Source organism: Staurois parvus, unplaced genomic scaffold, assembly GCF_062004578.1.
Source record: "Staurois parvus isolate SC_StPar_1 unplaced genomic scaffold, SC_StPar_1.0 ptg000143l, whole genome shotgun sequence".
NCBI classification, from domain to species: Eukaryota; Metazoa; Chordata; class Amphibia; order Anura; family Ranidae; genus Staurois; species Staurois parvus.
The window spans coordinates 857,334-872,617 of record NW_028317939.1 but is presented as its reverse complement, the minus strand read 5'-3'; the positions used below and the strand labels follow the sequence as shown (position 1 = coordinate 872,617).

General features: G+C 49.3%; 1 protein-coding gene across 1 annotated transcript; it reads left to right on the top strand.

The window, feature by feature from the left end:
* Window positions 1-1,553: 1,553 nt before the first annotated feature.
* On the top strand, window positions 1,554-14,925 carry LOC149465124 (vomeronasal type-2 receptor 26-like). Its single transcript, XM_089673619.1, has 3 exons — window positions 1,554-1,727; window positions 9,309-9,432; window positions 14,018-14,925. The coding sequence occupies exons 1-3, from the start codon at window positions 1,584-1,586 to the stop codon at window positions 14,923-14,925; spliced, it is 1,176 nt and encodes a 391-aa protein (XP_089529745.1). The 5' UTR covers window positions 1,554-1,583.
* Window positions 14,926-15,284: the final 359 nt, after the last annotated feature.

Sequence of the window (15,284 nt, the reverse complement as noted above, 5' to 3'; positions counted from 1 at the left end):
CGAAGGAGTGGCTTCGTAAGAAGCATTTCAAGGTCCTGGAGTGGCCTAGCCAGTCTCCAGATCTCAACCCCATAGAAAAGCTTTGGAGGGTGTTGAAAGTCCGTGTTGCCCAGCGACAGCCCCAAAACATCACTGCTCTAGAGGAGATCTGCATGGAGGAGGAGATCTGCATGGAGGATGGGCCAACATACCAGCAACTGTGTGTGCCAACCTTGTGAAGACTTCCAGGAAACGTCTGACCTCTGTCATTGCCAACAAAGGATATATAACAAAGGATTGACATGAACTTTTCATATTCACCAAATACTTATTTTCCACCATAATTTGCAAATAAATTCTTTCCAGATCAGCCAATGTGATTGTCTGGATTTGTTTTCTCATTTTGTCTCTCATAGTTGAGGTCTCCCTATGATGCCAATTACAGGCCTCTCTCATCTTTGTAAGTGGGAGAACTTGCACAATTGGTGGTGACTAAATACTTTTTTGCCCCACTGTATAACACAACGCATTTCAACATGCAGTATATATATATATGTATTGAAATATATTTTGAAATATTGGAAGAAAGGAAGAAGGGGCGCACTCTCCTCGTGCATTACATGATTAAAAGGAATTTATTTAAAAATGACAAAAATGTATACCCACAAACCCAGATTCATAAAACAAGCTAAGAGCCAATGTGAGGGTCAGAGAAAACGGTAATTCTGACAGCAGGGGGTTCTAACGCGGTTCGGGAGACGTACTCCCTTCTTCGGAGCTTTGAAATATATTGAATGCGGACACAATTGTAGCCTTTCACATATATGGCAATATATTTGGGAAGAATATTTTTAAAATATACTTCAAATATATTTTTTTTCCATGTGGGTTACTATGCATTAGGTAAGAATGAACACAGTGAGCAATCAATACCAATCACTCATTGTGTTCATTCAGTGAAGGAAGGGGCTAGTAAATGTCACATGTTTACTGGACCCTTCCCCCACTCTCCACCCTGAAGGATCCTAATGTGTACTTGCAGTTGCTGGTGGGAAGGAGAGGAGGGAAGATAGCAGCACTGCAGGTGAGGAGGCTGGATGATGGGTGCGGCAGGGGGGGGGGGGGATTACTGGAACCGATCCCCTGTATGGCTCTCTCTGCAGCAGCTGAAAGCCGGTAGGAGGTAGAGCTAAATAAATTATACCTTCAGCTGCTGCAGAGAGAGCCATATAGGGGATTGGTTCCAGTAATTCCCCTCCCCCACTGCACCAATCACCCTCCAACCAACATCTGATTCAACTAGCTGCCTGGGCCCCCTTCTGGCCGGCCCCATACAGGAGGACTGGTTGTACCCCCTTATCCACAGCCCTGCTCCTGCCCTCAGCACACAGGTCACCTCATACCGATGGCATCCCCTACATGAGGTACGACTAGACAATCAATCTGAAACAAACAAAAACGCTGAAATGTCGTACTGACAGTCTATGTCACCTATAATCATTTCTGTCATCTCTAAGCTGCCCCGGTATATAAAGGAAGTGCGGTACCGGGATCCGGGTGACAACGTCGTGGGATTTAATGATAAAGGAGAACTGCCCAGCCCAATGGAAATCAACAGTCTGGTAATACTAGAAGGAGGAGGTAACAATGTCATCCATTGGAGGCCCGTGGGCCACTTTGATGAGTCCCTTTCAGAGGATCAGAAACTTACACTGGAACCAGAGCGAATATCATGGAAAGGTGACAAGGTGAGTGACACCGGAGAAGCGGATTCAAAATGTATACAAAAAAGTCTAAAAAATGTTTTTTGTTCATATATTTTTATTAAAGATGTTATGGGTGCAAGAGAACTGCGTACAATAAAGGGAATGATCGTATTGTGAGATATTGTGTCTGACACGGAAAGAGCCACCGACCACGGGATCTATAGTAATGTCAGAGAACATGCCAGGCGGGGTGTTCATTAAAGTGTTACTGAACCCCGGACCCGGCATTCACTATATCCGCTCTCCCCGGACCCCGCATTCACTATATCCGCTCTCCCCGGACCCCGCATTCACTATATCCGCTCTCCCCGGACCCCGCATTCACTATATCCGCTCTCCCCGGACCCCGCATTCACTATATCCGCTCTCCCCGGACCCCGCATTCACTATATCCGCTCTCCCCGGACCCCGCATTCACTATATCCGCTCTCCCCGGACCCCGCATTCACTATATCCGCTCTCCCCGGACCCCGCATTCACTATATCCGCTCTCCCCGGACCCCGCATTCACTATATCCGCTCTCCCCGGACCCCGCATTCACTATATCCACTCTCCCCGGACCCTGCATTCACTATATCCGCTCTCCCCGGACCCCGCATTCACTATATCCGCTCTCCCCGGACCCCGCATTCACTATATCCGCTCTCCCCGGACCCCGCATTCACTATATCCGCTCCCCCCGGAACCCGCATTCACTATATCCGCTCTCCCCGGACCCCGCATTCACTATATCCGCTCTCCCCGGACCCCGCATTCACTATATTCGCTCTCCTAGGACCCCGCATTCACTATATCCGCTCTCCCCGGACCCCGCATTCACTGTATCCGCTCTCCCTGGACCCCGCATTCACTGTATCCTCTCTCCCCGGACACCGCATTCACTATATCCGCTCTCCCCGGACCCCGCATTCACTATATCCGCTCTCCCCGGACCCCGCATTCACTATATCCCCTCTCCCCGGACCCCGCACTCACTATATCCGCTCTCCCCGGACCCCGCATTCACTATATCCGCTCTCCCCGGACCCCGCATTCACTATATCCGCTTTCCCTGGACCCCGCATTCACTATATCCGCTCTCCCCGGACCCCGCATTCACAATATCCGCTCTCCCCGGACCCAGCATTCACTATATCCGCTTTCCCTGGACCCTGCATTCACTATATCTGGTCTCCCCGGACCCTGCATTCACTATATCCGCTCTCCCCGGACCCCGCATTCACTATATCCGCTCTCCCCGGACCCCGCATTCACTATATCCGCTCTCCCCGGACCTGGTGTTCACTATATCTGATCTCCCCGGACCCCGCATTCACTATATCCGCTCTCCCCGGACCCCGCATTCACTATATCCGCTTTCCCTGGACCCCGCATTCACTATATCCGCTCTCCCCGGACCCCGCATTCACAATATCCGCTCTCCCCGGACCCAGCATTCACTATATCCGCTTTCCCTGGACCCTGCATTCACTATATCTGGTCTCCCCGGACCCTGCATTCACTATATCCGCTCTCCCCGGACCCCGCATTCACTATATCCGCTCTCCCCGGACCCCGCATTCACTATATCCGCTCTCCCCGGACCTGGTGTTCACTATATCTGATCTCCCACAGTACACAGAACAAACAGCCTTTTTACACAATGCAGAGGATTAACCCCTTAGGTCCCACAGTGAGTATAACAAGCGTGCTTTCCTGCATCTACAGACTGATTGCACTGTTGGGGGTTTAGTAACAAGAAGACAAGATTATAAACCAAGTGATAATGACCCAACAGGTGAAAGTGGAAAGGTCTTTCTAGAATCATGTGGGATCTGAAGGCATTCTAGGGGATGATGGGAGTAACCCTCAAGAGAACCCTATAAGAAGGAAAGCTGGAGGAAAAGGTTTCAAGAGATCCCGGGCCTTCCGGAGGGTGTCTCATATATACTATGCCAGGATGCTGTGGAGTATAGAAGGTGGAGGAGGGTGGCGGCGGTGAAGGCATCCCCTCCAAGCGTGGCTAAGCAGTTGCACCCAGGGAGATTGTCCTGGGAGAGGAGAGGCACCTGCTCAAAGGGTCGCTAGTCCACTCGGCCTGGGGAGGAGGCCTCCAGAAACATCTTGAGAGTATAAAAGGGAGAGGAAGAGAAGAGAAGGAAAGAGGAATTATCCGTAGCTGGTGGGGGAGAGAAAGGAGAGGAGGATCCCCCTAGGTGGGCTGGGGAGGGAAGAGAGGGATTTCCTCAGGGGTAGCTAGGTTTTCGGTAAACTTCAGCTAAGCGAGTGAGTTGTGTGCCCGTATTTCTGATTAAGGGAGTAGCAGTGACTGGTCAAAGCCAGATGGTAAATATTTATGTACCCCAGGGGTGCCAACATTTTTCATATTTGGCCATTCCGTCCAGCAGCAAGACCTCTGTCTTAGCGTGGATCATGGATGGTGTTATTCTATGCTTAGCTGCATGGGCACAGAGGGTGGGAGATTTCCATGCTTTCACGATCGGTGATTTGGAGGAGAAGCTTGAATTGATGGTGGGTCATAGTCACAGCTTTGTTATTCAGAATGGCCATGGTGGGCTCTGGGGGTATTGAAGAGCCGTGAAAGGATTCCAAATATTTCTAACCAGAAGACTTGAACTGTAGGATATAAAAAGACTAGTTTTGAGCTTTAAGCCCATCTTGGGGTACAACCTAACCCCTTTCTTACCACACAGGCAGTGACATGGACATTCAAAGAAGGACCCCACGAAGAAGAAGAAGAAGAGAAAAGACTGCTAATATAATCTTTGGCCAGATTCTTTTGAGGCTTACTGAAATCAATTGTCTTTTTAAAACAAAAAGAAACTGAGTTTTGAGTACTAACTCCCCGTTCACAGTTATCTAGCTCCAAAAACAAACTTTTTTTGGTGGGAAAATGCTGTTTGTTGTTCTACAGTAAAAAAAGAAAAATACAAAACATAGACATAGACATACATTGGCCCAAGGACCAAGCCTATCTATACAGAAAACATCCTAGCTATAATTCCTACAAACCTCCCTCCCCCCTCCCCCTGCACAACCATCTGCCATGATCAGAGAGGAACATGGTCAGTCCAGTGTGGAGCAAAAAGAAACATAATCATAAGACTAGGGCCTTAAAGGCCACATGGTACTGTCACGTACCTGGTATGAGAGGCCAATGGAGAGAGGGCTTCCCTTGTGGCTACGTTCCAGACTCCCCTGAGAGTGGGACAGCAGGAGTCAGGCCCAAAATGGCACAGGTCACCTGTAGAGGTGCTTGTTGGTGGTCCACCCAGGAGCACAGCTGATGCACTGAGATGAGGTCTGCAGACAGGTGGCTCCTGTGTGAGGTATGCAAGCCCTTCCGGGGAACAGAGGATTACTGGATAGATGGTTAAAAGCCGAGGTCAGGTACCAGGTGGGGAGCAGAGCAGAAGTAGTGAGATGGGATAGCCGAGGTCATACACAGAGAAGCGAGAGAGCATATCCGTTGGCCAAGCTGAGGTCATACACAGAGGAGCGAGAGAGCATATCCGTTAGCCAAGCCGAGGTCATACACAGAGGAGCGAGAGAGAAGATCCATTAGCCAAGCCGAGGTCATACACAGAGGAGCGAGAGAGAAGATCTGTTAGCCAAGCCGAGGTCATACACAGAGAAGCGAAAGAGAAGATCCATTAGCCAAGCCGAGGTCATACACAGAGGAGCAAGAGAGAATATCCGTTGGCTAAGCCGAGGTCATACACAGAGGAGCAAGAGAGAAGATCCATTAGCCAAGCCGAGGTCATACACAGAGGAGCGAGAGAGAATATCCATTGGCCAAGCCAAGGTCATACACAGAGGAGCGAGAGAGAATATCCGTTAGCCAAGCCGAGGTCATACACAGAGGAGCGAGAGAGAATATCCATTGGCCAAGCCAAGGTCATACACAGAGGAGCGAGAGAGAATATCCGTTAGCCAAGCCGAGGTCATACACAGAGGAGCAAGAGAGAATATCCGTTAGCCAAGCCGAGGTCATACACAGAGGAGCGAGAGAGAATATCCATTGGCCAAGCCAAGGTCATACACAGAGGAGCGAGAGAGAATATCCGTTAGCCAAGCCGAGGTCATACACAGAGGAGCAAGAGAGAATATCCGTTAGCCAAGCCGAGGTCATACACAGAGGAGCGAGAGAGAATATCCATTGGCCAAGCCAAGGTCATACACAGAGGAGCGAGAGAGAATATCCGTTAGCCAAGCCGAGGTCATACACAGAGGAGCAAGAGAGAATATCCGTTAGCCAAGCCGAGGTCATACACAGAGGAGCGAGAGAGAATATCCATTGGCCAAGCCAAGGTCATACACAGAGGAGCGAGAGAGAAGATCCGTTGGCCAAGCCGAGGTCATACACAGAGGAGCGAGCGAGAAGATCCGTTGGCCAAGCCGAGGTCATACACAGAGGAGCAAGAGAGAAGATCTGTTAGCCAAGCTGAGGTCATACACAGAGGAGCAAGAGAGAATATTCGTTGGCCAAGCCGAGGTCATACACAGAGGAGCGAGAGAGAATATCCGTTAGCCAAGCCGAGGTCATACACAGAGGAGCAAGAGAGAAGATCTGTTAGCCAAGCCGAGGTCATACACAGAGGAGCAAGAGAGAAGATCCATTAGCCAAGCCGAGGTCATACACAGAGGAGCAAGAGAGAATATCCATTAGCCAAGCCGAGGTCATACACAGAGGAGCAAGAGAGAATATCCGTTAGCCAAGCCGAGGTCATACACAGAGGAGCGAGAGAGAATATCCATTAGCCAAGCCGAGGTCAGGTCAGGATTTAAGTAGAGTAGACAGGTCCAGGAGCAAGCCGAGTCGGTAACAGGAAATGACAGATCACAATAGCACAGGAACAGGAACCAGGTACTGGGGAGTCAGAGATCAACCAGCACCTGAGAGTAGGGAAGGGTTTCCTTATAAATGCCGTTTGGTGCCAAATTTGAGCCGCTGTGAACTTCTGCGGCCATGCAAGGTACTGGTAGGGGTGCAAGGTCTCCTAACACCTCTGCAGAGGATGGAGCCCTGACAGGTACCCTTCGTCAGCAACTTATACTGCAGAAGTAAAACCCCAAATAATCCTTCCATATACAGACAAACAAGCAATCCAGCAACATCCAGACCCAAATCAGTACTTATGTGTCAGTGGGAAAGTCTCATCCGGCAGGAGATGAGTCCAACATTGCCAAACGTTTTTGAATTTCTTGGGGCATCCCCTCTGCAAATACATAACATGATAGAATGGCAAAGATTTATTAATTACCGTGTTTTACGCTCCATAAGACGCACTTTTTTCCCCCAAAAAAAGGGAGTAAAATGTCAGTGCGTCTTATGGAGCGAATATGGAGCGGCCAGTCCAGTATTTCCACCGCTGTGGCCGGCTGCTCAGCTGTTCTCTGCAGCGGGACCTTACCTGTTCCTCAGTCCAGCACTGCGCTGTCTTTCCACGTCGGTATCTTTAGTGTGGGCTCTCGGCTGTGACAGCCGAGTGCCCAGTGCGCATGACACGTGACAGGTCCCAGAAGATGCCGGACCAATCGCAAAGCTAAAAGCTTCTCGCGCATGCACACTGGGCACCCGGCTGTCAGCCAGGTGCTCACACTAAAGGGAGGACAACTCCGTGGAAGTGGGAGTGGGTACCTGTCAAATTCAGGTACCCCCTCGCTCCCCAAAGGTCCGCAGTCTCTGGTCATCCCCTGTACTGTCTGCAGTCTCTGGTCATCCCCTGTACTGTCCGCAGTCTCTGGTCATCCCCTGTACTATGTCCGCAGTCTCTGGTCATCTCCTGTACTGTGTCCTCAGTCTCTGGTCATCTCCTGTACTATGTCTGCAGTCTCTGGTCATCTCCTGTACTGTGTCCTCAGTCTCTGGTCATCTCCTGTACTATGTCCGCAGTCTCTGGTCATCTCCTGTACTGTGTCCGCAGTCTCTGGTCATCTCCTGTACTGTGTCCGCAGTCTCTAGTCATCCCCTGTACTGTCTGCAGTCTCTGGTCATCTCCTGTACTATGTCCGCAGTCTCTGGTCATCTCCTGTACTATGTCCACAGTCTCTGGTCATCTCCTGTACTATGTCCGCAGTCTCTGGTCATCTCCTGTACTATGTCCACAGTCTCTGGTCATCTCCTGTACTGTGTCCGCAGTCTCTGGTCATCCCCTGTACTGTCTGCAGTCTCTGGTCATCTCCTGTACTGTCTGCAGTCTCTGGTCATCTCCTGTACTATGTCCGCAGTCTCTGGTCATCTCCTGTACTGTGTCCTCAGTCTCTGGTCATCTCCTGTACTGTGTCCGCAGTCTCTGGTCATCCCCTGTACTGTCTGCAGTCTCTGGTCATCTCCTGTACTTTGTCTGCAGTCTCTGGTCATCTCCTGTACTGTGTCCGCAGTCTCTGGTCATCTCCTGTACTATGTCCACAGTCTCTGGTCATCTCCTGTACTGTGTCCGCAGTCTCTGGTCGTCCCCTGTACTGTGTCCGCAGTCTCTGGTCATCTCCTGTACTGTGTCCGAAGTCTCTGGTCATCTCATGTACTATGTCCGCAGTCTCTGGTCATCTCCTGTACTGTGTCCGCAGTCTCTGGTCATCTCCTGTACCGTGTCCGCAGTCTCTGGTCATCCCCTGTACCGTGTCCGCAGTCTCTGGTCATCTCCTGTACTGTGTCTGCAGTCTCTGGTCATCTCCTGTACTGTGTCCGCAGTCTCTGGTCATCTCCTGTACTATGTCCGCAGTCTCTGGTCATCTCCTGTGCTATGTCCGCAGTCTCTGGTCATCCCCTGTACTGTGTCCGCAGTCTCTGGTCATCCCCTGTACTGTGTCTGCAGTCTCTGGTCATCCCCTGCACTATGTCTGCAGTCTCTGGTCATCTCCTGTACTGTGTCCGCAGTCTCTGGTCATCTCCTGTACTGTGTCCGCAGTCTCTGGTCATCTCCTGTACTGTGTCCGCAGTCTCTGGTCATCTCTTGTACTGTGTCCGCAGTCTCTGGTCATCTCCTGTACTGTGTCTGCAGTCTCTGGTCATCTCCTGTACTGTGTCCGCAGTCTCTGGTCATCTCTTGTACTGTGTCCGCAGTCTCTGGTCATCTCCTGTACTGTGTCCGCAGTCTCTGGTCATCTCCTGTACTGTGTCCGCAGTCTCTGGTCATCTCCTGTACTATGTCCGCAGTCTCTGGTCATCTCCTGTACTGTGTCCGCAGTCTCTGGTCATCTCCTGTACTGTGTCTGCAGTCTCTGGTCATCCCCTGTACTATGTCCGCAGTCTCTGGTCATCTCCTGTACTATGTCCGCAGTCTCTGGTCATCTCCTGTACTGTGTCCGCAGTCTCTGGTCATCTCCTGTGCTATGTCCGCAGTCTCTGGTCATCCCCTGTACTATGTCCACAGTCCATTGGTTCTGAATATTTCTTTTCTTGTGTTCCTCCTCTATAATCTAGGTGCGTTTTATGGAGTGAAAAATATGATAAATTCACAAAGCAAATGCTTAACATAACATTTCGGACACCAGAAGATCGGACTATTATATCTGCAGGATTGCTCCTGAATAGTTCATATCATCTTATATTATCTTAGGTCCCAAAAGGTCGGTGCTGCGAGGAATGTCTTCCGGGGTTCAGGAGATCTGTAAGAGAAGGATATCACCCGTGTTGTTATAATTGCGCTCCGTGCCCACAAGGAGAAATATCACATCAGTCTGGTAAGCTTCATGTTTCTTTACATAAAAAGTCTGAAACTGAAGTAGAAAATGAAAACTTGTGAAGTCATTTGTCAGGGAAGTGTCTGCACTTTTCTTCTTCCATCCACACCCCCAGAGTGTTGGAGGTTGTCTCAAGCAGACAGGAAGAGACGTATTCCTCCTACTTTCTTCTTGAGATCTTCTGCAACATTTTTGTTCTTCTCAAACAGATACTGTCTAAAAAACACTTTCAATGGTGTACTGAACAGACCAAAAGGAATCAAATAAGAGAAATTCATTTGTAGCCCAAAACAAAGAGAAGAGAATGGGTCGAATGTCCCTCCAAACTGTGTCAGTCGGATCAGCATGTGGAAATTCTGGTGCAAGACAGGCTGTCAGGATCCAGTAGACTTCAACAAAATGGTGGCCATTCTAGGATTAAACCTCAAAAGGGGCAAAACGTGTCTGAGGAGTTCCCAACAGGTGGAGAACAGGAGCTGAGGTCATCTTTTACCTATAACATTACATTTATGCAACAGGGAGTTGGGGTCTGTGTGCAGATGGCCACCATTTTGTTGAAGAGAATTTAATTGTTACATACCATATATTGCCAAAAGTATTGGGACACCCCTCCAAATCATTGGATTCAGGTATTCCAATCCCCTCCATATCATGAGATTCAGGTATTCCAATCCCCTCCATATCATGTGATTCGGGTGTTCCAATCCCCTCCAATCATGTGATTCAGGTGTTCCAATCCCCTCCATATCATGTGATTCAGGTGTTCCAATCCCCTCCATGGACACAGGTGTATACAATCATGCCCCTAGGCATGCAGACGGCTTCTACAAACATTGGTGAAAGAATGGGTCGCTCTCAGGAGCTCAGTGACTCCAAGCGTGGTCCCGTGATAGGTGGCCACCTGGGCAATAAGTCCATCCGTGACATTTCCTGGCTACTAAATATTCCACGCTCAACTGTTAGTGGGATTATAACAAAGTGGAAGCAACTGGGAACAACAGCAACTCAGCCACCAAGTGGTAGGCCACGTCACATGACAGGGCGGGGTCAGAGCATGCTGAAGCGCACAGTGCGCAGAAGTCACCAACTGTCTGCAGAGTCAATAGCTAAAGACCTCCAAACTTGGTGTGGCCTTCAGATGAGCCCAACAACAGTGCGTAGAGAGCTTCATGGAATGGGTTTCCATGGCCGAGCAGCTGCATCCAAGCCTTCCATCACCAAGAGCAATGCAAAGCATCAGATGTAGTGGTGTAAAGCATGCCGCCACTGGACTCTAGAGTAGTGAAGACGTGTTCTCTGGAGTGACCAATCATGCTTCTCTGTCTGGCAATCCGATGGCTGTATCTGGGTTTGGCTGTTGCCAGGAGAACGGTACTTGCCTGACTGCATTGTGCCAAGTGTAAAGTTTGGTGGAGGGGGGATTATGATGTGGGGTTGTTCTTCAGGGATTGGGCTTAGCCCCCTAGTTCCAGTGAAGGGAAATCTTTAGGCATCAGTATACTAAGACATTTTGGACAAGTTCATGCTCCAACTTTGTGGGAAGAGTTTGGGGATGGCCCCTCCTGTTCCAATATGACTGTGCACCAGTGCACAAAGCAAGGTCCATAAAGACATGGAGGAGCCAGTTTGGGGTGGAGGAACTTGACTGGCCTGCACAGAGTCCTGACCTCAACCCCATAGAACACCTTTGGGATGAATTAGAGCGGAGACTGCGAGCCAGGCCTCCTCCCCCGACATCAGTGCCTGACCTGACAAATGTGCTTCTGGAAGAATGGTCCAACCTTCCCATAGACACCCTCCTAAACCTTGTGGACGGCCTTCCCAGAAGAGTTGAAGCTGTTATAGGTGCAAAGGGCGGGGCCAACTCAATATTGAACCCTACGGACTAAGACTGGGGGGCCATTAAAGGTCATGTGTGTGTAAAGGGTGGGACCAACTCAATATTGAACCCTACGGACTAAGACTGGGAGGCCATTAAAGTTCATGTGCGTGTAAAGGCCGGCGGCCCAATACTTTTGGCAATCTAGTGTACAGTACATGCAGTTACAGATAGAGGATGGGGTCATGGCATTACCTGAGGGCATCATACGCTTTGTTCATGACTAAAGCTTTCTGGAGATATTCACAGGATATTCACTTTACTTTTCCCTTAGCTTTATGAACGAGGTGAAGCTCTGCTGACTTCCATCATCCAATCATCTGCACACACAAAAATGTTTTTATATTTACTTTGCATGTGATTGGATATTCTTAAGTGTTTTTTTTTAACCGTATTCACTAAGCTAAGGAAAAATTCCATCCCAAAGTGAACAGCCCATTTGCCTTTAGGAAATCAACTCCCAGTAAGTTTTCTTGACTTTTAATTCATGTTCAGTATTACATCTGAACTACAATAACAATGCTAATGTAGTTCTAAAGGATGAAGGCAAAAAACCTTCAGGATACAGCTGAATGCGGGGTCCGGGGAGAGCGGATATAGTGAATGCAGGGTCCGGGGAGAGCGGATATAGTGAATGCGGGGTCCGGGGAGAGCGGATATAGTGAATGCGGGGTCCGGGGAGAGCGGATATAGTGAATGCGAGGTCCGGGGAGAGGGGATATAGTGAATGCGGGGTCCGGGGAGAGTGGATATAGTGAATGCGGGGTCCGGGGAGAGCGGATATAGTGAATGCAGGGTCCGAGGAAAACTATATAGTGAATGCGGGGTCCGGGGAGATCAGATATAGTGAATGCGGGGTCCGGGGAGAGCGGATATAGTGAATGCGGGGTCCGGGGAGAGCGGATATAGTGAATGCGGGGTCCGGGGAGAGCGGATATAGTGAATGCAGGGTCCGAGGAAAACTATATAGTGAATGCGGGGTCCGGGGAGATCAGATATAGTGAATGCGGGGTCCGGGGAGAGCGGATATAGTGAATGCGGGGTCCGGGGAGAGCGGATATAGTGAATGCGGGGTCCGAGGAAAACTATATAGTGAATGCGGGGTCCGGGGAGAGCGGATATAGTGAATGCGGGGTCCGGGGAGAGCGGATATAGTGAATGCGGGGTCCGGGGAGATCAGATATAGTGAATGCGGGGTCCGGGGAGAGCGGATATAGTGAATGTGGGGAGAGCAGATACAGTGAATGCGGGGTCCGGGGAGAGCGGATATAGTGAATGCGGGGTCCGGGGAGAGCGGATATACTGAATGCGGGGTCCGGGGAGAGCGGATATAGTGAATGCGGGGTCCGGGGAGAGCGGATATAGTGAATGCGGGGTCCGGGGAGACCGGATATAGTGAATGTGGGGTTTGGGGAGAGCAGATACAGTGAATGCGGGGTCCGGGGAGAGCGGATATAGTGAATGCGGGGTCCGGGGAGAGCGGATATAGTGAATGCAGGGTCCGAGGAAAACTATATAGTGAATGCGGGGTCCGGGGAGATCAGATATAGTGAATGCGGGGTCCGGGGAGAGCGGATATAGTGAATGCGGGGTCCGGGGAGAGCGGATATAGTGAATGCGGGGTCCGGGGAGAGCGGATATAGTGAATGCAGGGTCCGAGGAAAACTATATAGTGAATGCGGGGTCCGGGGAGATCAGATATAGTGAATGCGGGGTCCGGGGAGAGCGGATATAGTGAATGCGGGGTCCGGGGAGAGCGGATATAGTGAATGCGGGGTCCGAGGAAAACTATATAGTGAATGCGGGGTCCGGGGAGAGCGGATATAGTGAATGCGGGGTCCGGGGAGAGCGGATATAGTGAATGCGGGGTCCGGGGAGATCAGATATAGTGAATGCGGGGTCCGGGGAGAGCGGATATAGTGAATGTGGGGAGAGCAGATACAGTGAATGCGGGGTCCGGGGAGAGCGGATATAGTGAATGCGGGGTCCGGGGAGAGCGGATATACTGAATGCGGGGTCCGGGGAGAGCGGATATAGTGAATGCGGGGTCCGGGGAGAGCGGATATAGTAAATGCGGGGGCCAGGGAGAGCAGATATAGTGAATGTGGGGTTTGGGGAGAGCAGATACAGTGAATGCGGGGTCCGGGGAGAGCAGATATAGTGAATGTGGGGTTTGGGGAGAGCAGATATAGTGAATGTGGGGTTTGGGGAGAGCGGATATAGTGAATGTGGGGTCCGGGGAGAGTGGATATAGTGAATGCAGGTCCGGGGTTTAGTTTATTTATTTATTTCAGGTACTTACTGTATATAGGGCTGTCAATTTACGCAGCACTTTTACATATATATTGTACATTCACATCACTCCCTAACCTCTTAAGGGGTGTACAATCTAAGGTCCCTAATTTACATTCATACATATTACAGCCAATTTGGACAGGAAACAATTAACCTACCAGCATGTCTTTGGGGTGTGGAAGGAAACCAGAGTACCCGGAGGAAACCCACGCAGGTATAGGGAGAACATGCAAACTCCAGGCAGGTGGTGCCGTGGTTGGGATTTGAACCAATGACCCGAGTACTGCCAGGCGGAAGTACTAACCATTTAGCCATTGTGCTGCCTGGTTACACTTCAACAACTGGTAACACGTTAGGTAGCTGCATTCTCGGTACATCACATTTACTGGTATTTTCTCTCTTACTCTACAGACAGTGAAAACTGCATGAAATGTCCTGAATATCAATGGCCTAACAAAGCTAAAAATGTTTGTATTGACAAGTTCAATGAGTATTTATCATACGAGGAGGATATTCTAGTTTTATTGTTTTCTACAACTTCAGTCCTGTTTGCTACAACATCTCTCTTTACATTTGGACTGTTTTTATGGTTTCGGAGCTCTCCCATTGTCAGAGCCAATAACCGGAACCTCAGCTTCATTCTGCTCTTCTCCCTCATGCTGAGCTTCCTTTCTGTGTTCCTGTTCCTTGGCCGTCCTGTGGACATCACTTGTATGCTGCAACAAGTCTCCTTTGGAATCCCCTTCACCATCTCAGTATCTTCTATTCTAGCAAAAACCATCATGGTCTTCGTTGCGTTTAAAGCCTCCAGACCAGGAAGCTCTTGTAGTAAATGGGTGGGAGTCAAACTTCCCAATACAGTCATGGTATTCTGCTCATCCATTCAGGTTACAAATTGCATTCTTTGGTTGTCCATCTCCTCACCATTTCAGGAGTATGACATGGACTCCTATCCTGAGAAGATCGTCATTCAGTGTAATGAGGGGTCGGTTATCGGGTTCTACTCTATGTTGGGTTATATGGGGTTTCTGGCAGCTGTCAGTTTTGTTCTGGCCTTCATGGTGAGGACATTACCGGACAGTTTTAATGAGGCCAAGTACATCACCTTCAGCATGCTGGTGTTCTGCAGTGTCTGGATTGCCATGATCCCGACCTATCTGAGCACCAGAGGGAAATACATGGTGGCTGTGGAGGTATTCGCCATACTGACCTCCAGTGCTGGAATATTATTGTGTATGTTTGGTCCAAAACTGTACATTTTGCTTTTGAAACCAGAACTGAACACAAGGAGCGCAATGTTGGGTAAAAGAATGCTGTAAATATACCGCACACTGAGCCATGTATAATGTTGTAGACCAGAATGAACACATTCAGTCATGGAGCTGCGATAGTCATCGTCATTATGATATTAATTAAAGCATAAATAGGACTAAAAGGCAACGACAGATATGAAATGCAACTGCTAAAGATTTTTTGATGTTAAATATTTATTGCTGCCTTACTTAATTCATTTTCAAGAAGAAAACCTGTTAAGATTGAGAAACGAAAATAAATAATTACAATAATTTCATTCTTTCATTAATTAATTTTAATTGTGTGTGATTTCAATATTATTTTCAATCTTTTCAAACTTTTTAAAAACTTTTCTACCCCACTGCCCCCCCCCCCATCCTCCCCC